This window comes from Euphorbia lathyris, chromosome 5, assembly GCF_963576675.1.
Source record: "Euphorbia lathyris chromosome 5, ddEupLath1.1, whole genome shotgun sequence".
NCBI classification, from domain to species: Eukaryota; Viridiplantae; Streptophyta; class Magnoliopsida; order Malpighiales; family Euphorbiaceae; genus Euphorbia; species Euphorbia lathyris.
This window is the reverse complement of record NC_088914.1, coordinates 91,865,585-91,891,597: the sequence shown is the minus strand read 5'-3', so window position 1 is coordinate 91,891,597 and position 26,013 is coordinate 91,865,585. Positions and strand designations below refer to the sequence as shown.

The 26,013-nt window shown below is 37.6% G+C and overlaps 1 protein-coding gene across 3 annotated transcripts; it reads right to left on the bottom strand.

The window, feature by feature from the left end:
* Positions 1-16,965: 16,965 nt before the first annotated feature.
* On the bottom strand, positions 16,966-25,451 carry LOC136228617 (protein STRUBBELIG-RECEPTOR FAMILY 3-like). 3 transcript variants are annotated; one of them, XM_066017052.1, is made up of 17 exons: positions 25,214-25,451; positions 24,736-24,921; positions 23,972-24,101; positions 23,789-23,860; positions 23,628-23,693; positions 23,416-23,487; positions 23,249-23,320; positions 23,088-23,159; positions 22,952-23,017; positions 22,782-22,847; positions 21,440-21,870; positions 20,940-21,355; positions 20,252-20,526; positions 19,531-19,669; positions 18,594-18,730; positions 18,312-18,468; positions 16,966-17,441 (listed from the first exon to the last, which is right to left on the bottom strand). In XM_066017052.1, exons 2-17 carry the CDS (start codon positions 24,848-24,850, stop codon positions 17,331-17,333), a joined length of 2,397 nt encoding a protein of 798 aa, XP_065873124.1. In that variant the 5' UTR covers positions 24,851-24,921; positions 25,214-25,451; the 3' UTR covers positions 16,966-17,330. The 3 variants fall into 3 exon arrangements, with proteins under 3 accessions (XP_065873124.1, XP_065873125.1, XP_065873126.1); XM_066017053.1 differs by lacking the exon at positions 25,214-25,451 and adding an exon at positions 25,039-25,185; XM_066017054.1 differs by lacking the exon at positions 25,214-25,451 and having other exon boundaries at positions 23,972-24,085; positions 24,736-24,873.
* Between the last annotated feature and the right edge of the window lie 562 nt (positions 25,452-26,013).

The window sequence follows — 26,013 nt, the reverse complement described above, 5'->3', positions numbered from 1 at the left end:
CACAGGATTTTGATTTGACAAAATTAATTAAGTGAAAGTAAATATTCTATAACACACTAAGTTTAAATGCTTTGATTTAGTGTTACTAATGTGTTTGTTCAATGTTGAGTTTATAATTTATCATAAAACATAAAGATCATAAGGCTCAAGCCCTATATGGAAATCAAGGCCCAAGTCAAACAAGCCAAAGATCACTCAGCCCGCGTATCTCCAAAACGTCGCCGTTAAAGTGATGGACGAGACAAGCTGGAAAGAAAAAGCACCTCTGGAGGATGCCAATTCCTAGGAAGCTGTCTTGTATCTTGGTTCAGCAAGAAGCAGGCGTCAGTAGCCCTGTCCACAACTGAAGCTGAGTACATTGCTGCTGGAGGTTGTGTTGCTCAGGTCCTTTGGATTAAGCAACAGCTTGAAGATTATGGTGTTCAAACAAAGACAATTGAAGTCAAATGCGACAACAAAAGTGCAATTGACCTCTCAAAGAACCCAATTCAACACAGCAGGATGAAACATGTCAGTATACGACATCACTTCATCAGAGATCATGTACTCAAGAAAGAAATCAAGCTGACGTATGTACCAACAGACGAGCAGCTTGCTGATATCTTTACAAAGCCTCTAGCACGAGAGCAATTTAGCATACTGAGAGAAGCAATTGGTATGTTTAATCCTCTTCAGTAAATTCCTGTGCTAAATGAATATTGAATGCTGAGTGAATTACATGCTGAATGATTTATTGTTTGCTGAGTATCTCTTGAAACTGACTAAATATACAATACTGAGTAAACTTGCACACTGAGTAAATTAGTTTAGAACTTGAACTTAAAATCATCCTTAAATAATGCACTGACCTCTCGGAATATCAAACGCTTGACATTCTAAATACTGAGTGATTAATCCGTTAGCATAATTTCCAAGCACGCGCATAACCTAGGATGACGTATTCGCCGTAATGTGTCATAAATGCCAGGATCCCTGTCGGTACATGATCCCAAGGCAACTGACACATGGATTTGGTTAAGATCCACACCGTTCAACTCGTCTATAAATCATGGGAAATTCCCCATCTTTTACTCCTTACGCTCAACAAATTTTTAAGGCTACGAAATCACCCAAATTTCTCTCTCTCAAATACCTCTATTCTCTCCATCTTAGAAGCATGACTAAGCTATCCTTCAACGTCTCCGGTGCCGGCCAAAATAAGTCCAGCTCCGATGAACCTTCACGAAACCCTTCCACCTCTAGCAAGGGTAAAACTGATCAAAACTCTGAAAAAGAGAAAGCTGTGAAAATACGAACCTACTCCAAAGTCTTCGAAAGTGTTCTCGAATGGAAAGTTGAGCCCTCCAGATGGGTTTCTGAGCACTTCGTCCAACATGAACAACCGTTTGCCGAATGGATTGCAAAGAACGAATGGACTGGGCTGTTCTCCGTCAGAGATGAAACGTATCCTGACCTGGTAAGGGAGTTTTACCACAATCTCATGGTTGCCAATGACTCCCCTGACTATCTAAGCACTAAAGTAAAAGGAAAGACGATCTTCATCAACCCTCTGTACTTGGGAAATCTCCTCCAACTTAAAACTGAAGGAGTGAGGTTGAGGAAGTCTGGAGATCAGGACAAGACCGACTACGTCCATACTTTCTGCAAACCTGAGGGTCACTCAGGCGAGATCTCAGCATCTTCAATGGGACAGCACCAAAAGATGGCTCACTACCTGCTGAGCTACTTCATTTACCCTAAGATAAACTGCACGACCTCAGCAACGAACTTTGAACAGTGCTTCATATGGCACATGCTGACGTACACCCCCATCAACATGCCCGTCTTCCTAGTTGCTGGGTTCCTACGCAGCACGGGTACAATGAGGTTGGGATCAATCATTACCAGGATCCTCATCGACCACAAGATTGACCTTGAAGGAGAGGAATCTTTCAGAGGCATCGAAATCACAGCGGCCTCGCTGAGGGCACTGAAATATGGGCAGCCTTTGAAGAAAGGAAAAGCTGCTGCTGCTGCTGGCCAAGCTGATCAGACTGAGGAGACTATAGTTGAGCCTAAGAAAGGGCAAAGAACTAAGGCCCCAGCTTCTCGCAAGAGAAAATCTGCTGAGACACCTAATGTTGTGTCTCCAGCAAAGAGGCAGAGGTCAGCTGGAAAGTTAGCTGAGAAGAGAAGCAGGCAAGATGAGCCTAACACTGAGGCAGCTGCTGAGCTCCCTCAGAAGAAGCAGAAGTCTTCAACACTGGCCCCTCTCGACGTCATACCGACGGATTTTATTGTACCGGGTGATTCTCACTTCACTCAATGTCATGGCACTGATGCTGAGGGAACTGAGGTCCAGTTAGATGACCACTTCATCTCCCAAGTTGAGGAAGAACTTGATGGAGATAATACTAAGGAAGAAGAAGAACATGATGAAACCAGAGGTCAGAATGACGCTGAGGAGTCTGAAGAATATGCCAGCGAAATTGAAGCTGAGGACGCTGACACTGGGTTAGCAGGTGGTGCTGTGCAGACTGACACTGAGTTGGCTGCGGGAGTTGAACAAGTTGAAGAGCAAGCTGACCAGATTCAGACTGAGCAAAAGGAACCTTCTCCTACTCACTCAATAGAACCTGCTCATCATACCACTCTACCACGTAGAAGGCAAAAACTGGTTAAGGCCAGTGAGGTAATAGCCAGTGACCCTCCTGTGCAACCACCATCCATTCCTCAACTTGTCCTCTCCAAGACAACAAAGGATCCTTCTACCGTCCAATTAAAATTCTTCAAACGGCCCACAACTTCCTCTACTACAACGCCGTTGGAAAAACAAGCCTCTGTTTCTTCTCAACAGGAACATGCCGAGCATCACACTTCAACCACTTCTACAAGTCAGGTTGAACCAAGCGCTGCCCATGCTGTTTCCTCAAGCATAATGCTGACTCCTCATCCCTCTGCCGTCAGCACAGACAGTGTTCGGGTTATGACTTCCATCATCAACAACCTCTCTGCTGATCCATCAAACTTACCTCCAACTCAAGTGCAGATTGAGCCAAGTCATCCAGTCACTGACCAGGGTATTCCTTTCACCCCACTTTCTTCTGGTCATACTGATGTACATCGAGATACCACTGAGTCCGGCAAAAAGCTCCTTGACTCAGTGCAAGCACTCATCCACGATCTTCAACATTCCGCTTCGCCTGCTGCTGGTTCTTCAATTCCTGCCGCAACTAAGCTCTCTCAAGTCACTCTACTTCTCAACGAAGTCAAGGGACTCAAGGATTTGTTGAATGTCGTCCTGTCATTACAAGCCCAGCAAGCTAAGCAGGATTCCATTGCTAAGTTGGCAGAGATACAGCTGTCAACAATTCAACATCTGAACTCACTCCATCAGCAAGTTCAGAAGTTATCTGCTGTGAACACTGCCTATGCCACTTCCTCAGAACTCAAGATGCTCTTTGCTCAGCTTCATACTGAGCAACTTAAGACAAATGAGCAAATGGTATCCTATAGTCAGTGCTCAGTCGAGCAAATTGGTGAGGCCATTCGGCTCCTTAATCTCAACAAGCAAGAGATGGATACTGACTCGATGAAGCAAAATGAGTTGCTATCTCTTGCACAGCAATCCTTCACTCACATCCGTCATAACAATATCCAGCGTCATCATTATGACTCAGCACTCTTAAAAACCTTCCACTAAGTCTTTGCTGGTCTCACTGAAGCTCTCATTTGGCAAGCCAAAGCACAAGCCTTCAGTGTGAATATGCTCAGTGCTGCTGATCTTCATATACCAGTCGAAGTATCCGCTGATGGCGTTGGCATTTTTGATGGGCTAAATGAAAGTGCTGACAAACTCAAAGAGCTTTCACAAGAACTGACTCGCGCTATCTTAACCGATGCGTTTAAGCTCCCTGAAGTTGACAAAACGGGGGAGAAAGCGCAAGCTGCTAGAGCTCAGCATGAGCAACGTCAGTACAAGAAAAGTCAGTCACAGGGCAAGAAAAAGAAATAGTTAGGCTAGGTCTTAATTTTTGCTGTGCAACTGCTGACTTTTATCAATATATCATACTTCGTTTATATCAGCTATGTTTAACACTTATAATATTTATTGACTAAATGATATGCTGATAACATGGTTGACATCATACTATGATCTTATGAAACATTCTGATAAAGAACTCATTGAACAATAATTTGCTCAGCGCGCTCTGTCACTATACATTACTTTCGCTGAATTCTGAGTAAAATAGAATATGACCCATAAGCTGACCTATAACTGAAAACTGATCTTAGGCTTATTCAGCCAAACCTTAGAATGTTTAGAATAAAACTAAGTCAGTAGTTATATCCTTACGGGGGAGTTCACTTAATTAAAAAGGTCAACTATCATGGGGGAGCTCATACTGAGTTCCTTGCTGATTAGTTTTGCCAACATCAAAATGGGGGAGTTTGTTGAAACACCTTTCCACAGGATTTTGATTTGACAAAATTAATTAAGTGAAAGTAAATATTCTATAACACACTAAGTTTAAATGCTTTGATTTAGTGTTACTAATGTGTTTGTTCAATGTTGAGTTTATAATTTATCATAAGACATAAAGATCATAAGGCTCAAGCCCTATATGGAAATCAAGGCCCAAGTCAAACAAGCCAAAGATCACTCAGCCCGCGTATCTCCAAAACGTCGCCGTTAAAATGATGAAACGCATGCTGAGTAAAGAAGGATCGAGAAGATCCACGTAGACAACTTCGGTATGAAGCTGCTGAGCTGTCTCGACAAAACGTGCAAGACAGCTACTGACCATAAGACAGCTTCCAGACAAAGTATTTCCTCATTAGGTAAAGGTCAGAAGACACAACAAGCTGTCTGGTTGACATTACCCAAAATGGTGGAACATACTGACTCACTGACCGAAGAACAGAAGACGCTGGAATCTGATTGGCTAACGAGAACTGCTGGCAGACTCAGTGAAAGTGACCTGTAGCCATTTCTCTCCAACGGTTATTTCGAAATTCGAAATAACCAGAAGCTCTCACAGCTCTCTATAAATAGTCCATTCAGAATCCACATTCTGCAGAGAACTTTGAGCAAGAGCCACTACGCTGACCAAACGTATACAAAAGTTCTCCATCAAAAGCAAAGCAAAGTTCTTACACTACAAAGTCTATTCATTTGTGTAAAAGTCTAGAGTGATTGTTTTTCAATCATCTAAGGTGTTCTAGCAATTGTTGTTTAGGACAAAATCTTTATCATTTCTAGAAGTAGAAAGGAGAGGCTGGGTACTCGGTTTTAAGTACTCAGCGGAGAGATTAGGATTGAGTAGAAGTATAGAGGAAGGTACTCTTGTCATACTCAATTGCTGATATTGTAAAAGGTTTGAGGCTCTACCTTTAAAGAGCTCAGTAGAGGATTTGAAATCTCGGAGGTGTTCCGGGGACAGGACGTAGGCTTAGAAGAAGCCGAACCTGGATAAATCTGCTGAGTGAAGTATTTCTAAACCTTAACTCCTTATTCATATTGCTTGCTTAAAACAAACTAAAACTGACCAAGTAAAAGAGGTCAAGCTGAGTTGTGCGCTACCAACGAGAAGGTTCAGGAATAGACTCTAAGTGCTATTTCCTGACCTAAGCAACGAAGCTGTCCTAGTCACTAGTTGACTAAGCCAGTGTCTTGCTGAGTGGTAAGCGCCGCTGTTAGATAAACTTTTCTTGAAGAAAAGAAATCTGCCCAACTTATTTTGAAAAAGGTAAAATAGTTCCTAACCCCCCCTTGGAACTATATTTGCAACCTTACAAGGGACTAACAATTGCAACCCCGACGAATGATTCTAAAGTTGTCGTTAATTTTATTGACGATATATTTTGTAGATTTGGTTGTCCAAGAGTCATCGTTAGTGATGGCGGTACTCATTTTATAAACCGAAGTTTTGAAACACTTATGAAAAAATACGGAGTACGCCACCGCGTGTCTACGCCATACCATCCTCAGTCAAATGGTCAGGCGGAGATATCAAATAGAGAACTCAAATGGATTCTAGAGAAAACAGTTTCATCCTCAAGAAAAGATTGGTCTTGTAAACTAAATAATGCGTTATGGGCATACCGTACTGCATTTAAAACACCAATAGGAATGACTCCATACCGCTTAGTGTATGGGAAGGCATGTCATTTGCCAGTCGAATTAGAACATAAAGCCTTTTGGGCTATTAGGGAACTTAACTTTGATTTACGACAAGCAGGTAAGAAACGTTTGCTCGATTTAAATGAGTTAGATGAGTTACGCCATCTATCTTACGAAAACGCAAAGATTTCTAAAGAAAAAGTGAAAAAATGGCACGATGCCAAAATTAAAGTCAAACACTTTAATGTTGGGGATAAAGTGCTGTTATTTAATTCACGACTTCGTTTATTTCCAGACAAACTTAAGTCCAGATGGATAGGACCATATTTAGTCGTCAAAACATTCGATTATGGTTCTTTAGAACTGGAAGGTCCTAACGGAATTCGTTTCAAAGTTAATGGTAATCGATGTAAAATCTATTACGAAAATATTTCACAAATAGGAATTCTGTTCGTAACAAGATTATCTGACGTATAAATCACTCAGTTTTTCGATCACAGTTTATTTTGTTTTGTTTCTTTTTGTTCATTTTATTTTATTTTATTTTATTTTATTTTTATTTTATTTTATTTTATTTTATTTTATTTTATTTTTCCACATGCCATTTTTGTGATTAGATGACTTTATGTTATGATTTAAATGCATAACATATGTTTATTTCATGATTTTAGAATTAATTTTAGGAAATTAGAATGAAATTGAAGTTTCAGGCAATTCTCTGCCGAGAATTTGAAATTCTCTGCCGAGAATTCTATTTTTCAGATTTGTCCAAATAGGTTAGATTTTCTCTGAACTTACCGAGAATAATAAATTCTCTACCGTGAATCAGGACATGGCTTACGACGCCTGATTTCCGCAAGGAAATCAGAGTGTCGTGACCGCGAATTTGGAATTCTCGGTCGCAACACGCGTTTTTCCTGCACATTTAGGTCTGAATCATCCTAAACCTTTTGACGAACCCTTTGACAAACGAAACCTTAAGTTTCTTCATTCCCGAAAGGTGTAATTTTATACCTTTTCATGATTAAAACAACACCTCTCTTCATCCTAAAGTCTTATAAATTAGTCCTAAAGGATTCAAGTTCTGTTACATTTTTTTTTCATCTTTGTCAGACTTCTGATTTCTTCAAAACACCATTTTTCATTAAGTAACAGAAACTTTATTTCTTTGAATTCAACACCATGCCTACCAAATACAAACTTTCAAGGCACAATGCTGCCTCAAGCAAAAACGCCCAGACTTATCCAAGCGATATGGGGCGCCTTTTCCTATCTTCAATCACGATGAAGGTAGGCGTTACTGGAATCTCCGTTACAAATTCTTCACTGGAATGTTGTATATGGATGAATTTCTTAACAACCAACTTGGCATTAGTGATGACATGAGCCGCTATATGGAACGCCTAGGATGGACAAAATTCGCCAAAATGCGATTTCCAATAATAGGCGACTGGATACTCGAATTCTTTTGTACCGTTCGTTTCACTAACAAACGACGGGTACGTCTCAGTTTTCGTCGAGATGGTGAAATCTTCACTTTCGGCTATCCCGAGTTGCATGCTTGGTTTGGTTTTCCCCCGAGGGATACAATCAAACGTCATCCTGGAAGAGACATGACATCCACGGATGTTTGGAGAATGCTCACCGGTTTCTGGCAATTCAATTCAAAACTCGCCTATAATCACTCCTTTCGCTCCAACTCCATATTGTATTTGCACAAATTCCTGTGTCACAATTTATTCGGTCGTACATTCAGTAGTGTGGTCCGTGACACAGATCTTTATGTTCTTGGAGATATATTCCAGGGAAATGCAGTAGATTCTTCAAAGATTCTGATGGAGGGTCTTGTCGCCGCTTCTCGATCCAAAGATAAGAAGATTGGGTTCGGCAATATAATCTGTGGCATAATTCTCGGTACCAAGGGTACCATTGATGTTCCATGGAGTGATGATAAATTCTTCCCGACGATAGACTATGAATTTCTCGAGCACGAAGGACTTGTGAAACGTGTCTTTTGAGCAGGGCCTCACTTTCTGTCTGCACCAGAACGTGAAACTTTCGTGCAGTTTCAAATTGATCGTATTAAGGCTAGAAATATCCCGCTTGATAGGGATGAGTATATAGAATAGTTTAGGTTTATAAGTTTTCTTTTTGTAAATATTTGCGTATTTTGTGTTATTTAGTTTCATTCTTTGTTTTTATATTTTGTTTTATTCAATAAAGTTCTATTTCATTTTAGTTCATTTATTAATTTTACAAAGGGTAGATATATGTTTGATTCCATTTCTTATATAATCATGGTTAAATCTATATAAAATCTATAATATTGAACAATCATGGTTTTCTTAATTAACACATATATATTCACACTTAATCCAATTTCACAAACTTCATTCATTGAGTTTAAAACATTACTTCATTCAATTGATTAAATTCATATTATTAATATATATTTATATGCACTTATTATGCACTTAATATGATTCTCTTAACTTATATGCATAAATGAACATTTAAGTTTCATTAATTCTTCATAAACCAATTTATTACACTTTAATTCAATTTATTAAGGTTAAACCTTTGGTTTTTCTTTTCAATTAATGTCATTTATTTTAGTTTTTAAGTGCAGGGACACTTTATATTAAGTTCAGGAACCATTCCATCGACAAAAAAGCACAAACCAAGTCAATAGGCATCCAAATAGGCCATTTTGACTAATTCTTTACCGAGAATTAATAATTCTCGGTATGAGCAGCAAAACGGAAGCATTTCAGGAGAAAAATTCCCTGAAAATCGCGTGCCGCGGCCGCAGCTTTGCTATTCGCGGTCGCGACACGCGTGATATATGCCCTTTTTATTCCGATTCTGACACAATTTTTGCCCATTCCTATTCCTATTCTACCTATACATCTACCTAATCACCCTATATAAATCTACTTCTTACACAAACCTCACATCACCTCTATTTTTACCCAATCCCTTACTCCAAACTCTTACCCAAAAACCTACTTTTACTCTTTCCAATTTATTCACTCCAATTTCTATCCTCTTTTCCATTCAATCACTTCCAATTACACCACCCAAACTCATCTTCAAGCTTTACTCTTTCTCTCTCAATTCCTTTTTCTTCTTCTTCTTCTTCTCAAACCCTAAACACACTAAACACCATCACCATGGTAAGGACTAAGCGTGTTGGTAACAAGCCCGCTGTTACGGAAGCTAATCGCCTTCGGGTTCAATGTGGAGCTTATTTCGACATCGCTTCGGAGGAGGAAGCCGCTCGTTTCAAACATTTTTCACAAGCCGACCGCCAATTTATGGACATGCACTTCCTAGACTTCCATTCGGTAAGAGCATTGAATTTCTCTACTAGGATTGATGCTTTTATTGAGGCGTTGGGTTGGCAAGAATTCGTTAATATGCGTTTTCCGCGTATTAATGAGTATGTCGTGGAATTTTTGGTCACTTTGACCATGAACAAGAAGAAAACGTCAATCTCTTTTAGGAATAATGGTACCACATACACTATTGATTATGAAGCAATGGGAAACATGTTTGGTTTCCCTACTTCTGATTTTTATGATAAGCCTAAAGATTTTGATAATGATGCTGTTTGGCAAACTCTTTCGGACCAAGACTATTTTAATTCCAAAAACACTTCAAGCAAGTTAATTAAGGACAATTGTGTGTTCTTCTTTCACAAATTTTTGAGTTTCTCCTTGTTTGGGCGTGTTGAGAGTTCAAAGGTTTAGGTTCGGGATTTGTATGTTTTGGATAGTTTGTTTAAAGGCTTGAGGATTGATAGCATTGGCATGTTGTTCGATAATTTGTTCCGTGCTTCGAGGGCTACTACCATTCAGATCCCTCTTTGTAATTTTATCACCGCTATTGTGTTGGGAGCTCGGGGTGAATTGGCTGATTTTGACATGTCCACCTACCGTGGGTATGTTCCACTTTTGGACATTTCGGCTCTTGAGCGGGCTCATTTATTGCTTCCACAAGGTCCCCCCATCTTTATTTCGTATGCCTCCCGTATTGCCCACCTTCGTGGCACTATTGGTGGTGGCACTTCAAGTTCTCAATTTGCAGGTACCGAAGGTGGCGGAGAGACGGAAGGATAGAAAGATGAACCCCAAGCTCAACCACAACCCCAAGCACCTCAAGCGGATGATCCGGTGGATTTGCGGAGGATTTTGAACCAAATCAATTCCAACAATCGTCAAATGAACTTAAGAATTGATGATTTGGTCAAAAACAACATGCTGATGAATGACAACCTCAACCTTTTGAGGCGTGAGCATAGATCGACTCGGCATCGGATGCTTTCCTTTTTCCGACGCCGAAATGTGGAGACTTCACCTACACCTCCGGATTCCCCGCCTCAAGCATAGGTTGTTTTCTTTATTTTCTTTTTATCTTGTTATAATTTGGTACAATTTTAATTTTCCTATGTTTGGTACAATTTTTCATTTTTAATTTTATGTTGAATATTTCATTTGCTACAATTTCAGTCTTTGTTTCGTATGCCTTATTTCGTATTTATTTTTTATGTTTTCTCCATTTTTGCACCAATGAGGACATGGTCCAATTTAAGTGTGGGAGGAGATATACATATATCATTTCCACATATACGAATAAATGCAACGAAAATATTATTTTGCAAAACGAATAAATGCAACGAATAATTTTTATGCAAATGCAACATATATTGCAACACATTTTATTTTCACACTATTTTTATAAACTTGACATTTTTCATATGTTCATAAATTAACCATAAGTTAATATGATTATTTGTTTAGGTTATCATTATCGTTAGAAAAAATATTTCTATACGTATACGGGTAATATTTTTCAAATTTTTCACAAATCTCCGATACGATTTTAAGTAAAATTGTCTCGAGTGAATGTATTTAAGTAACAAAAATTCTTTATTTTCAATCTCTATTTTATATCATGCAAATCATGATACAATAAATCTTATTTTAAGTTTTCAATTAGGTTTATAGGCATTAAATTGAACTAACAATTTTTTTTCGGTTTGATTTCGTCTTACATTAACACCAATTGAAGTTTTTAAGGAAACTTTAGCCATAATACATGTTGAATTTCAAGTCAATATAGGATGAATGTGCTATCTTTCTTTTTCTCAAGTTACAATTACAATTATATTTCATATTAATTAATCAATTAGTTGAATTCTTAACTTTTGGCCACGATTGAGACCAACCTTATCACAATCGAGGTATGAAAGGGAAGAATAATTAAGTACCGTTTACTTTTGGCCACGGTTGCGACCACCCTTATTACAATCGAGGTATGGAAGGAACGTTAAAAGCAAAAAAAAATAATAATAATAAGCGTGTAAAAGTTTAAAGTAACGATTGCGTCCACCCATGGCATAGTCGTTACCTCTTAAGCAAACACCAAGCAATAAAATACGTATAAAGTTACGATCAAGACCACCCTTATCTCGGGCGTAACTAAGCAAATAATTAACCCAAGTACTTATTTAAATATATAATATATCTCATATATTAGTTTAGGTTTGGGAAAGAAATTTTGTGCTTTGAAATGCCTTGAGACGAAAGACTCAATAACATGCGTGCTTATATCATCCCGAATGCTTCAATTCAAAATTGGAAATACAAGACGAGTGATATATCGTATATTGTACTAAGTTAGTTTGATGTTTTACGTATAAATTTGCCATGCGAAGTAAGTCTTTTCGGCTTAACTAATTCAAAAGGTAATACTAAGATATATGTTATATGTTCACAAAGAGATTAGTTAAAGAATAAATTCAGAGAAATTTTGCTCAGGACTAGCAAAAGATTAAGTGTGGAGATTTGTTAAGCCCAAAATATACCTAAAATATCATCGATAATTACATCAATATTGCTACGAATTTATGCTATTTATAACTGTTTAGAAAGCTTTTACTCTCGAATATGTTTCTTTCTTGTAAGGTACATAAATATTTGGTAAAATCCAAATAGGAACGAAAAGAGCTCGAAAACAGAAGAAAAACCCTACAAAAGGAGTCGAAGACGACCGAAATTAATAACGCCAAATCGAGGACGCGAACGAAAGCCAAAGAGGTGAAAAACATTCCGTGCCGCGACCGCGGCCCCCACATTCTCGGTCGCGACACGCGTTCCTCAGCTTCTCCTTCCCTTCGTTTGAAGACCAATTGATGCTCCCCCATTCTCGGTAGAGAATTTAATATTCTCGGTACGAGCAGGAGTTTGTAGAAGCTTAGTTGCACACTTTCGTTTTCGACGAAACACGATCGTTCGGGTGGATAAAGACGTCCTTTCGCAACGGATACGATCCTTCACAACGGAAACGACACTTCAATCAAGACTCTTCAACATCTATAAATAAAGAGTTGATGGAGAGTTGAATATATGTAGAAGAAAGAGATTAGTATAGAATTTATGCAGAAATTCTGAGTCAAGTGATTCAGAAGTTAGATTTCGATTATGTAAAAAGCAATATGCTGTACACACATTGTTTATTCAATAATAACAAGTTTAGTAGCGTTTAGACATTGTTCCAGTTTAGTTTTCATTTTGGTAGTAGACCGACCCAGTCTCTAAGATTCAACGAGAAGATTGAGTAGAGGATCCGCCCCGGAGCCTGACAAACTCTAACGAAACCCAATGAAAGGATTGACAACCCGTTCACTTGCAAGCCGTCGAATGTTTCCATGCTCCATGTTCTCTATAAACTTGTATCAATTTATATTTCATCTAATAAAGTCTGTTCTATTCGATAGATTTTTATGCAGCACTTTGGTAAAGGATTCGAAGTGGATGCTGGTGTTTTCATTAAAACATATTTAATTCAAAATCTTTACAAGGAAACTTTATTGGACACTTAGGCAAATTATTATCTCGAAAGAGTTTTAATTTGATTAAGGGCAATTATCCCGGATAGGGTTTTGTCATGTTCAAAGCCAAATAATTAGAGGTTCCGTCATTTATTTCATCTTTATAATTCATACAAAGTTTAAAGTTGTTTTCTTTGCTTAATGCAAACAAATACATCTGTTTACTTTTCTAAAAAGTACTAAACGTTCCTATCTTGCAAATTCATTCTTAAATCGGAGTATTTTCTAACGTTTTCATACTCTAACCTAATTCTCATTCTAGCAATTTCAAAACCAAAACCGTTTTAACGATTTTCTATATTATAAACCTTAAAGTAAATTTAACCGATTCAAAATAAGTTTTTGTTCGAAAAACGTTCCCTGTGGGATCGATGTCTTTTATTACTACAAGCGTATACCGTGCACTTGCGGAAATCGCTCAACAATGGGCCAACTCTCTACTTGAATATAATTAATCATTTATATTGACCGTAATTAAATTGATTAATCGAAATTCATAAGTTGGACCTAATGACCATTTAGTGTGGCTTATTGGTTTTCTAAGGTTTTTCATGAATCTTATTACAAATCTTAGATTTATTACTTGAGCCGAACCAAGGGAAAGTAATAAATCGAAGGTTTGGAAATAAGAAAACTTAATGCTTCTTTGGATTAATTACTTGAGTCGGACTAAGGGAAAGTAATTAATCGAAAGTTTAGAACTAATTACTCGAGCGGTTTTTCTTGAATCTTAAGTAATCACTTTAGCCGGACCAAGGTAAAGTAGGTTAAAAAGGTTCAGATTAAATCTTATTACAAATCTTAGATTTATTACTTGAGCCGGACCAAGGGAAAGTAATAAATCGAAGGTTTGGAACTAAGAAAACTTAATGCTTCTCTTGATTAATTACTTGAGCCGGACCAAGGGAAAGTAATTAGTCGAGAGTTTAGAACCAATCTCGAGAACTATTAGTTACTAAGAAAAATTGCCATCTTAAAAAGGATAAGACAACTTAAAAATGGGTCAAGTGTTATTACCAAGCAAAGAGGTTAAGTGAAGTTAAAAGCCTTAGTTTCTTTCATTTCTCTCATCTAATTTGTATAATTTTCATTTTATTTCTTGGATAAGTCTTAGCTTGGTTGTCCAATAAACTCTACATTTTGATTGTTTAAATAATAGATAGTAAGCAAAAAGATTAGTGCTTATAATCACCATCCTCGTGGGAACGATACTCTACTTTCACTTTATTACTTGATACACGACTAAGGTACACTTGCCTTCACATGCACGTATACGTAAAACGCACATTAATTTTCACTGTGAAGCGAGGAGGTAGGAGAGTCCGGTCTGGTTCATGGCAGCTTGGTTGGAGACACTTCGTTGAGAGACCTTATGGAACAGCATTGGTGTCGCACGTCTCAGCTTGGAAGTGCGCTTAGTAAGCTCTCTGATCGCCTGCAGAATTGAAACCGAGGTGAATTCGGAAACATTTTCAAACGAAAAAAATGTGCTTATGCACATTTGGGAGGAATTCAGAAACAACGGCGGTTAGGTGCAAGAGTGGGTTACTGCGAAAACAAAATCATGAAGGAGCTGAATCTTATTCTGAAACAAGAGGAACTTTATTAGGCTCAGAGATCATGGGTTCAGTGGCTAAAGGAAGGGGATAGGAATACGAAGTTTTTTCATATGTCGACTGTAATCCATGATAGACGCAATTGGAAGATTGGGCTACGACGTCTTGACTAGACCTGGATTTGGGACGAGGAGAGTCTGCGGGTAATGGCGGGCGATTTCTTCAAACAACTTTATTATGAGGAATTACCAATCTGAATCCGAATTACCTCAAATCACGACTTTCCTGGGATTAGTAGTTCTGACTATGCGGATTTGGATCGGCCTTTTCTCTCTAAAGATGTTAAGGAAGCTCTCTGAAGCATGGCTCCTTGAAAAGCTCCGGGTCTAGATGGATTCCAAGCTGGTTTTTTTCAAAAAAAAAATTAAGATACAGTGGGGTCGAGCACTAGGGATTCTGTTTTACGTGGGCTTAACACTGGAATATTGGAGGAAGGAATGAACATCACTTTCATCTCTCTAATTCCGAAAGTTAAGGACCCGAAAAGCCTTATTCAGTTCATACCGATTAGCCTATGTAACGTCAGTTATAAGCTTCTCACCAAATGCATTGCGAACAGACTTAAATCCATCCTTCCCCAGGTGGTGGGGCCTATACAAAGTAGCTTCGTCCTGGGTAGACAGATTTCGGATAATGTCGTTCTTCTACAGGAAACAATATTCTCCTTTCAACGAGCTAAAAATAAGAAAAGGCAAATGTTGATGAAACTTGATTTGGAAAAGGCGTACGATCGGATAAACTGTAACTTTCTGTAAGATACTCTTACCATTCTGGAGCTTCCTCTTGGTTTGATTTCAGTTATTATGAACTGTGTAACTTCCCCGTTTATGCACATTCTTTGGAATGGAGAGAAGGGGGAAGGTTTTGATCCGACTCGAGGTCTCAGACAGGGAGATCCCTTATCCCCCTATCTTTTTGTTCTACTCTTGGAACGGCTTAGTCATCTTATTCTGGATGTTGTTGAGACGGGTCAGTGGAAACCAGTCGTTCTCTCACGAAATGGACCCAAAATTTCGCATTGTTTCTTTGCAGATGACATTGTTTTGATGGCGGAAGCATCAGGAGAGTAGGCTAGAACGATCAAAAGTATCCTCGGCTATTTTTGTGATGGGTCTGGTTAGAAAGTTAGTCTTGAAAAGTCCTGTTGCTTCTTTTCGATGAATGTTCAACCACATATTCAGGAGCAAATCACAGGGGTTTTGGGTATCAGGAGCACAAGGAATTTAGGGAAATATCTTGGAGTCCAACTAGCACACGAGAGAGTTAACAGGCGATCTTTCGACTATGTAATTGACTATCTTGGAGTCCAACTAGCACACGAGAGAGTTACTAAAAACGATTATCGTTTCGTTTTATATTATAAAAATAACTATTAACGATCTCAAAATAGAAAATTCAAATAATTAAAGTTGTCTAATACCACATTTACTATAAAACCAAAATTTTTATTTTCCAAAATCATCCTTTTCGGAGCTTTCTAAACATCAATTTTCTCTCTACTTACCAAACACCATCTAAATGACCTAAAAATTAAAAAACTAAAGTTACTTAAATCTTTTAATTTTTCAATTTTAAAACCGTCAATGTTTATTTTAATTTTGAGATCCTTGTTTTTAGCAAAGCAAAAAACTTCAGTCATCTCCTAACCACAAAAAGAAAAACCTCACTCACAGTTCAAACAAAATAAAAATTCTACAGCTACATGTTTGATAAAATGTGAAAGCACGTGGTTTTTCTTAGATTTTGCCCTTATTATTAGGGAAAAGTACAAAAATAATGTTCGTGGTTTGCCCAATTTGCAAACAGAGGTATGTGGTTTAAAAGTTTACAAACAGCAATATGTGTTATGATTACATTATTAAGTTCTGATTACAACCGATGACATATTTATCTTAAAAAAAATTATTCTTACATATCGATAAAACACGGTCCTTCCCCCAAAACGCAGCTCCCTAAATCAAAACCATAAATCATATGGTGGAAATTGTACGTTTTTTACTAATTTCACAATTTATGAACTAAAGTTGATATTGAAGTTCATTTTACACCACTACAGTTTAATTTTTAGGTATGTGTTAAAAATAAAATAAAAATATTTTTTATTGCATCAGAACATAACAATGTAATCTAAAATACCTTATTTTATAAATTAAGTCATACCACATAGCTCTATTTACAAACTTTTAAACCGCATGCCTCTGTTTGCAAACAATTCTGATTATCAATGTTGGATTTCATAAAATGAAAAAAAAAACAAAACTACAGACGTTGACATTACAAACAAAATTTCATTATCAAGAATTAGCAACAAATTGATTCAAAAAAAAAAAAAGAATTAGCAACAAATAACATACAAAACAATAGGGGTTAGCAAATACCTGTAACCTGCAGTTATAAAGACATCATTAATTGATTGTATACAATTTAATGAACAATAATAGAATCACAAATAAAATAAATTGAGCAGACAGAATAATCAAATCATTAACAGAGCCCTTTCCTCGATCTCGGTTTGTCCACCCGACGATGACATCATCTTCATGGCCGAGTTCCTTGAAGCCGCATGGAATGGAACTGAGAATCTGAACAGTTTGGATGTGTTAGTCAAGGCCTTTTTTTTTATGTATCCTCTTCCATTTCAGCTCCAGCAAAATCAATGTCTGCGCCTTTACGTTCTTAAGCTGCTTCGACAACAAAAGCTCTGGTTTCGAATGTATCAGTCTCCGATAGACTCGTTGCTGGGGCGAGAATTGGGGTGCTCTCTCCGTATCATGTCTGTAAGATCCTGGACAACCTCAGACATTGGTGGCCTGAATTCAGGTTGAGTCTGCAAGATAGTTTTCCAAGTCAGCTAGAGACTGTATTATGTGTAAATGAAGTGAAGCTGATACCGAATAGAAATTTCCGGGAGATTGACACATTTGTGGTAAATTACCAAAGAATTTCTTCATTTGGGGTGGATTGCAAATGATTCCGTGTTCGTGATAAGTTCGGCTCACTCCCCAGGAAGACAGACAAAGGAGGGAAAATTTCCATAATGGACCTGGATCAGTACTGGTCCCGGCCACTAAGTTGATGCCACGTCAGCCCAACTACTGATGTGGCATATCTGAGTGGAAGGACAAGTACTGGTCCCGGTCCACAGTAAAATTTCTCGAAAGGAGGTGCAAGAATTTTTTTTATCAGTCCACCTATCACATAGGTGGACTAATTTTAGTCCGCCTGTCGCTGTGAAATTCGCCAGATTGTATAACCATGCTAATAATATCACATCTTCCTTTTTTATCATATATATATATATATATATATTACTTCTTTGGTTACAAGCTAGCCAATTTCACATTTGTATCGTGAAATATCAGTCCGCCCGCCTGTGTGACAGGCAGACTGATAGAAAATTCCCCCAGCTCCCTCGTCCGCCTTCCTGACAGGCGGGCTGATAGAAAATCACCACATTCGCGTAAATAGTTTGACATTCACCGTAAATGAATAAATGTTTTGGTAACTAACCAAAAATGTGTCAATCTCCACCGTAGATGGAATGATCTACGAAATGTATTTAGTAATGCTCTTTCATCATATTTCGAAAATGCTTAGCCATTATTTCTTGACCACAACTTCTTGTTTCACAAGTAGTTTACTTATTGGCATGGAACATTATGGACCATGAAAAAGGAAAAGGTGAATGAATTCTCACCTGCACACATCGAGAAATGATGTCGGCGAAGTGAGATAACGATTTGGCAGGGTACTGTCCATTAAGAGAAGGGTCAACCATCTTGGATAATGCATCAATGTCATGAAGCTGGGGAATTGCCCATCTCACCAGGAATTGCTCACCCCGATTTCGTGTCCTGGAAAAAGTTGTCATTGATAATTAATACTAACAGGTTACAGCTACAAACATAATACTGAGTTTTAGGAAAGAAGTATTAAGGGTAAATTAGTCATTTTAATAGAGTATATAAGTTAGTTTTACCTGTCGTGAGATTTTCTGCCAGTCAAGAGTTCTAACATAACCACCCCAAAGCTGAAAACATCGCTCTGGTCAGTATAAATTCCCGTCTCGAATTCAGGAGCTCCATAACCATAAGCTGTTAGCAGATGCCCTGATAACTGTAAATAAGCAAACAATTTCAGAATTGATGCATATTGCATACAACCGGAAATAAAACATAAATCACAGCCTTCTCCAACTGAAGCATTTTTCACATATTGACATAAGATTGATGACTGAATCATCAGAAAACCGAACGGTCCAAAAAGAACTCAACCACGCCAATGTTTTAATAAGGGATAAGATGACAAAGACCATAATCCAATGTCACTTCGAAGATATAAAACTCTCTTCAATAAATCTACCTAAATGAAGTTTGCAAGTATAAAGTGAAAAGGAAAAAGAGTTCTGGGTCATACTGAAAAGGAATCTTTTCACTCCTACAGCTGATTCTCGAAAACATTCCTTTAGTAACACATCTAATTATCAAGAGATTTCTCTAGATCATGTATGTCCAATTCACTGTCAATAGATGATAATAATGGATGATCATCAAACAACTCAGTCTAAAACACATCTGAAACTCTAATTATTTTCAAGAAACGTACCAAAACAAATGATAAATAATTATAAGACGGAGAGGAATGAAGAGTTCTGATTTTCGTTCTAAAGTCCAGAGAATCTCTGACAGCTGATTCTCTATAACATTCATTGAGAAACATCATCCAAATATCTAGAGATTTACTAAATCATTTATCATGTACATTTCATTTCACGTTCAATATCACCTCTATTACTTGAAGGATTTCGTCAAGCAACTCAGTTTAAGACCATCTGAAAATCAACTCTGATTACATTTCATATCATCCCAACATTAAAGGAAAAAAAATATTATAAGTCATTTGTTTCTATGACTAACCTGACTAACAGATCCTGATGAAATTAGTGGAGCCAAACCACAGTCTGATACACGCACATCAAGATCCTCATCAAGGAGAATGTTGGCAGACTTGAAGTTTCTGTGTACAATAGGTGGATGACAGACTTCATGCAAATACCTTCATCGAACAAGAATCAGTCTCATCATAAGAAGCATTATCCACAGACTAGAAAAGTTTATATACTATTTTGTAAGTCGGCGTAATATATACTATTTTGTAAGTCGGCGTAAACAACTCATAAACGCATGTCTTAATGTTTCTAGTGGGCTGCATATTATGCCTCACAGCACTCAGCTTTTCCTTTTAGCCTTATATGTGTCTCTGTTGACAGGGATTAAGTTATTCGAAGAAATAGACAAAAGTAAGATTATGCCATCTGTCATGAGTTTATGTCCAACTTTGGTCAAAGCATTATATTGTGCTACTGATTTGGGTAGCATACAGAAGAGCAAGGTATTCAATTTCCTCTTCCCTTCCAAATGAATTATCTCGGCTGATAAACAAAATGAACTAATATTTCTACGTGAATCATATGGAAGATAATACTATTTTCTTGCCACCAGAAGATCACACTGTCGAGATCAACAAAAAAGATTTCTAAGCAATACCTAAACAAGTCAGGCATCTACCTAGCCAATCAATTATTCTTGGAAAGTTTAACAAGTTCATATTGTTCCAACTAAAGGTTACTAGACTTACTCCAAGGCCCTGGCAGCTCCAAGTGCCATCCGAATACGGGTGTTCCAGGAAAGATTTTTCTTCAACTCATCATCTGATGAATGTAGTACATCTTGCAGTGTCCCATTATTGCAATACTCATAGATTAGAAGCCTTTGACCATGCTCAGCACAATATCCCACAAGTTCAACAACATTAGCATGTCGGATCCGATCTATATTGTTAACCAGCTCAAGGAACTCCTCATCCTTCTGCTGGCTTGAAACCTTCTTGTCCAGTTTTTTGACAGCAAGAAGCTGTAAAAAATTCCAAATCAATGAAATATTAAAAACAAAGCAATTCTAACAGGGACAGGTTAAATACATAGATGGCACCAAACAAGGGAGCAGCATAAAAAAAGAGAGAAGATTTAGCACTTCAAAATGGTATGCTATAAATCCATCTTCTGACATAAGTTTATCAGAAGCAACTAGTTAAACTAATTGGGGGGAAAAGCATGCAAGAGAACTGATAGAAAGCAGTCTGTCGCTAGAAAAGAGAGAAACAGATTTAACCAAAAAAAAAAAAAAAAACCAAATGCTGCAAAAACATACAAGAGAACCACAATGAAATCTCAAGAGAAGATTACCTAGAGCATCGATCATGTATCACAGGAATCAAAATTAACAATCACACTATGCATCGTAGGAATCATAAGTAACAATCGTACCTTCCCGTTGGGCAGCTCTGCTCTATAAACATTTCCCAGCATACCTCCTCCAATAAGGTTATCTTGAGAAAAGCTGTTTGTATACTGCTGAAGGGATGCAATTGTAAAAGACCTAGCAGAAACTAGTTGGTTCTGAGCTTTAGGGGGAGGCCTTTGGTAACTTGCTTCTGCTGGCACAATTGGTGTAACAATTACCTTCTCCACTGTGGATAGAGGGGGAGGTGGCGGGGTAGAGGAAGGAGGTGGCAGAGGAGGGGGAGGTGGTGGTGGAGGTGGAGCGGTCATGTCAAAAGAATCTAATCTCCTCATATCAATTCCATAATCATCCCGCTTTGGTATTCTTGGCATAATTCTCTCATGCACAGGTTGTGGCTTTGGTTTATCCTCCTTTGGCTGCGCCATAGTTTCCTTTGCACCTGCCACCAGAAACTGTGTCATTCATATGAGAAATTAAACCTTAAGAAATTATAAGCATGTAAATTAATTTGCAAGTTTTTTGCCTTTTTCAGTTTCATTAGTTGGTAAGGCCAAGGGCCCATGTTCCCTTGGATTCTCTCTGTTGCCTCTGTAGGCACCAACTTGATGGAGCTTGGAAATTCTACCAGCCTCCTCCCTCCTCCGTCTATTACATTTTGGCATAAAAAGCAACAGTCCTATTGCCAAAATTATAAACAACAGAACTCCTGCAATTGATATCCAAACAACTCTCTTAGTAGTCAGAAATTTTTTTCCTCCAGCACTTGATTCCTCTGGTGAAGATGGCCCTTCACTCTGTTTGCCAGGTGATTTTCCAGATGAAGGTGGAGATGGTGAAGATGATGAAGATGGTGGAGGTGGTGCTCCAAGGACACTTGGAGATGGTGGTGGTGTCAATGGGGATAATGGTGCAGGTACTGGAGCAATGGAAACATTGAAGAGATTCCCAACTTTGCTGCAGAGGAGTACCAATATTAGAAAACAATCTAGTGAACCAAAGACAAAAGTTCTCTTATTCCAAATAGATATCTGATTCCTTCACTGGCAACAACATGGAAGACTTTCGAGAGTATAGATGCCAAATATAGTAGAATCGAAGCAGAAGAAAGAAATTGCTTCATTCAAGAAATTCCACATAATATTTGCTGCCAGAAAGATTACTTGATTCTTTAGAAACCAATTGGCACATGGTGTTTTGGACTGATGCATCAGAAAGTGAAGCACTATGCATATAAAGAAGTAACATAAAATTCATAACACATTTCAATGAGTTGTTACACATTTAGTATCATCTTGATACCGTTTTCTGATTGAATTACTCCAATTGCTACACCTCAACAAAATGGCAGGGGAGGTCGTGTATTCTAAACCCAGCCTCTTCAATACCCAACAATCATTCAAAAAAAAGGGCATACTATCGCTTTCATAGTACAGCCATGTTACAGAAACCTAAATTGCCCAGCCACTAGGGAAAGCTAACATTGGACAGAAGTTCTAATATGTATTATTATTTTATTACATGAACATTGAGTACATATATACAGGTATTGGTTCTGAAATAGGCATATATATATAATAAGTCTAATGTCAGACCTGAATTAAGCACATCAGATATTACACCATATGTACAAAAATTCGGCAACATTCTAATACGCCCCTCTTAAGTTGGAGCACGAATATTGATCTCAGCATCATTACTTAATTTACTGACTTCAGGAAGTTTTCATATAGTTAAGGTTTACCAAGAAGAACCTGAACTGCAACACAGCAACATCTAAGTTGTTGACATTGACATTGACATTGATATAATTGCATTTACTTGCACACATTCGCAGCAGGAATGGCAAAATACATTGCAAGGCTCACCTGAAATTTGGAATGGCTAGCATCTTGTCAGGTATGGGTCCGGAGAAGAGGTTGTTGTCTATATTTCTGGTCAATGAAAGGAAAGAATAGCCTCGGATCATTGAATTGAACTATATAGACTTGGCAACATTGATTCCCAAATATAAAATCAAAGATATTGGAAATATTACAAATCTTTCAAAGGCAGATCTTGAAGAACATCAAGGGTCCCAGAGATGTGATTTTCCTCCAAACGTCTGCCAACTAAGCTGTCAGCTTTTATCATATGAAAAAATAGTCATTGGAATAGATATTAAAAACACTTACAAGGTGGTAAGCTGAATCAAATTTCCAAAAGAAGGAGGCAGCTGCCCACTGAAATTGTTGTTGGACAAGTCTCTGCACAAAAATAAGTTGTTCCATCAACTGTTACCTTAAAGAGACAACCTAGAGTCGAATAGCAAGTTAACTTCAGAATAAGAACCTACAAATTGATCAATCCTGTAAGCAACTGGAAAGAATCTGGTATCTCTCCACTTAAAAGATTGTCGTTCAAAGACCTGCATCCATAAAGTACAAAAATAAGCATGATAAGTATAAAATTGAGACCAAGAACCACTTGGCAAAAAAAACGAACAGGGGAAACAATACTTACATGGCTGTCAATGACGTTAGAGAGGAGAGTGTATCTGGGATAGTTCCAGTTAAATTATTTGCTGCAAGGAAACTGTCAAAGATAAATTTTATCAGAATTCTAGCATAGACAGTCACAGTAGAGAACAGGCATCTGAAATCTAATCTCAGGGGATAAGGACTTTGATAGATGATAATGGCATCACATTTCTTGTCAAGGGTGGACGGACATACAAGTTTTGCATTGTCACGGGCAGATTGGATGGGATGGTTCCTCCAATGTGGTTGCTACTTAAATCTCTGAAACATAACACAATAATTCATTACAACAGAGAAAATGTTTAAGCACCCCAAAGTATAACATACGAAACAGATCCTTAATGCCTTCAACTTACATGGTTCTGATAGAACTAAATGATGCCAACTGAGTACCAAGTTCACCTCCCAAATTAGCACCATTAAGAACTCTATAAAAACCAACAATTGGCAAACATAGGGGTGATACATTATCAATTTCAAGAAACTGAAGTGACCAAGATTTATAAAGAACAACAAATAATAATATCAAATTTACTTACATAGATACAATATCCGAAGCCTGACACGCAACACCTTGCCACCCTTCGCCACAAGGGTCTCCCGCAGAAGCAACCCACCCAGGCAGTACAGGAGATCCCAGTGAAGCATACAAGCTATTAATTGCAGCAACTAATTCAATCAAAATAATGCAGGTGATAAGATTCAAAGCTCCATATAACAATAACAAAATTAACAAGAACATAACTAACCAACAGCAATAGAAGACACAAAAGCATAGTACAGGAATGCTATAATTTTCAACTCAAGTATAATCCTTATTGGGATAAGGTGCAAAAATACCCTATAATGTTTACCACCACAAGTAAAATTAACCCAACTTAACATTAGGAGTAAAATTACTCTTCGGTGCCGATGTTAGGGGTAAAATCGCACCATTTTAGACATTAGGTGTAAAATTGCTCATGGTTGTAAACATTAGTGGTATTTTTGCACCTTATCTCAATCCTTATTTCTTTGCTATTCAATCACTCAGTTGCTATGTTGCACAGAAACTCTTCGTCACTAGCGTTCCGGCGTTTCGTCATGTCCGTTTCCGTTTCTATTATCGTTTCCTAGCTATATTTTTATAGAAACAGCATTTTCCGATTCCGTCGCCGTTCCCCGGCAACATAGCTCAGTTGTGTTTAACAGAAATAAAATCTGAAACGAGCTCACAAGATAGTTTCCTTGTGCATACCACATTAGCCAAAATATCACTATCAAATTACCAAAAAAAAAAAAAAAAAACACGTAATTCAATTACCATCAGTAGGATTAGTTACTCCATGCGAAATAGTTGCGGCACAGATCAAAACAAAACCGATTATGACCTTTAGATAGATCGCCAAATTCAAATACATTCTACCAGATCTCTTCATTCCGATTGATCTCTGTCTCTATCTCAATTATATCCAACTCCGCAGCATCAATCATTAACTTACTCTCCAATCTGAAAAACGAAACAATCCAAAATTATTTCAGAAAAAAAAAATACCATGAACTCAAGTCAATGATCTTTCCACCAGTTCAACACTTCAAAAACAGAAAAAAAAAAAAAAGGACTCACATAAGAAGAACTGAACCAATGGAGAACAGAATTGGAAGCAAATTTTACTGGTCAGTACTAAAACAACTTTTGAAAAGTAGGAGAAGCTTAAGAGCTAAGATTCAATGAATTTTCTATCACAAAAATTCAGAGATTCTTTAAAATTGAAGCATAAACATAAAGAAAAAGACCTAACCTGTGAAAAAGATGTGGAAGAAAAAGCAAGAGAGAGCAGAATAAGAGGGAAAAAGAAAGGTAGAAAATGTGGAAGAAAAAGGTACACAGATAGGAAGAGAAAGAGATGGAGATAGAGAGAGAATCAATGGAAGCTTTCTCTCTCTCTCTCTCTACAATTTCTTTACTGTTTTCTTTAATTTCTCTCTCTAGAAAAGGAAAAATTATTAAAGAAAAACCAAACTATGAACTTAGCATTATTGTCAGCAAATGCATGTGTGTGTGAGTGTGCTGTGTTTATACGATATATCTCTTCTTCTCCAATGAGATCACCACGCGCGACGGCGGCACGTGTTTTTCTAAGTGGCGGGTTTCTAGGGTAAATTACACCCATGGTTAGTAATCGTTACCTATTTAACATTATAGTCCCTAAACTTCAATTCTTACGGTGGTCACTCAACGCCTCAAAACGACTATTGACGATCTGAAAATAAAAAAATTGAAGAGTTAATGATATTCTAAGGAATTTTAATTCTTGAAATTTTTTGTTTTGAGATCATTTAGGTGTTGTTTGGTTAGAAGGGGGAAATTGAATTTTTAGAGAGAGAAAGCTCCAAACATGTGATTTTGGAAAATAAAAAATGTGGTTTTGATGATAAATATCGTTCTGAACAATTTTAATTCTTGAATATTTTTATTTTGAGATTGTTAACAGTTATTTTGAGGATTTGGTTAAAGTTGAGTAGACAGTGTTAAAAAGTGAAGTTTAATAACCATACCGTTGAAAATTGAAGTTCAGTGACTATAATATTAAAATGATCA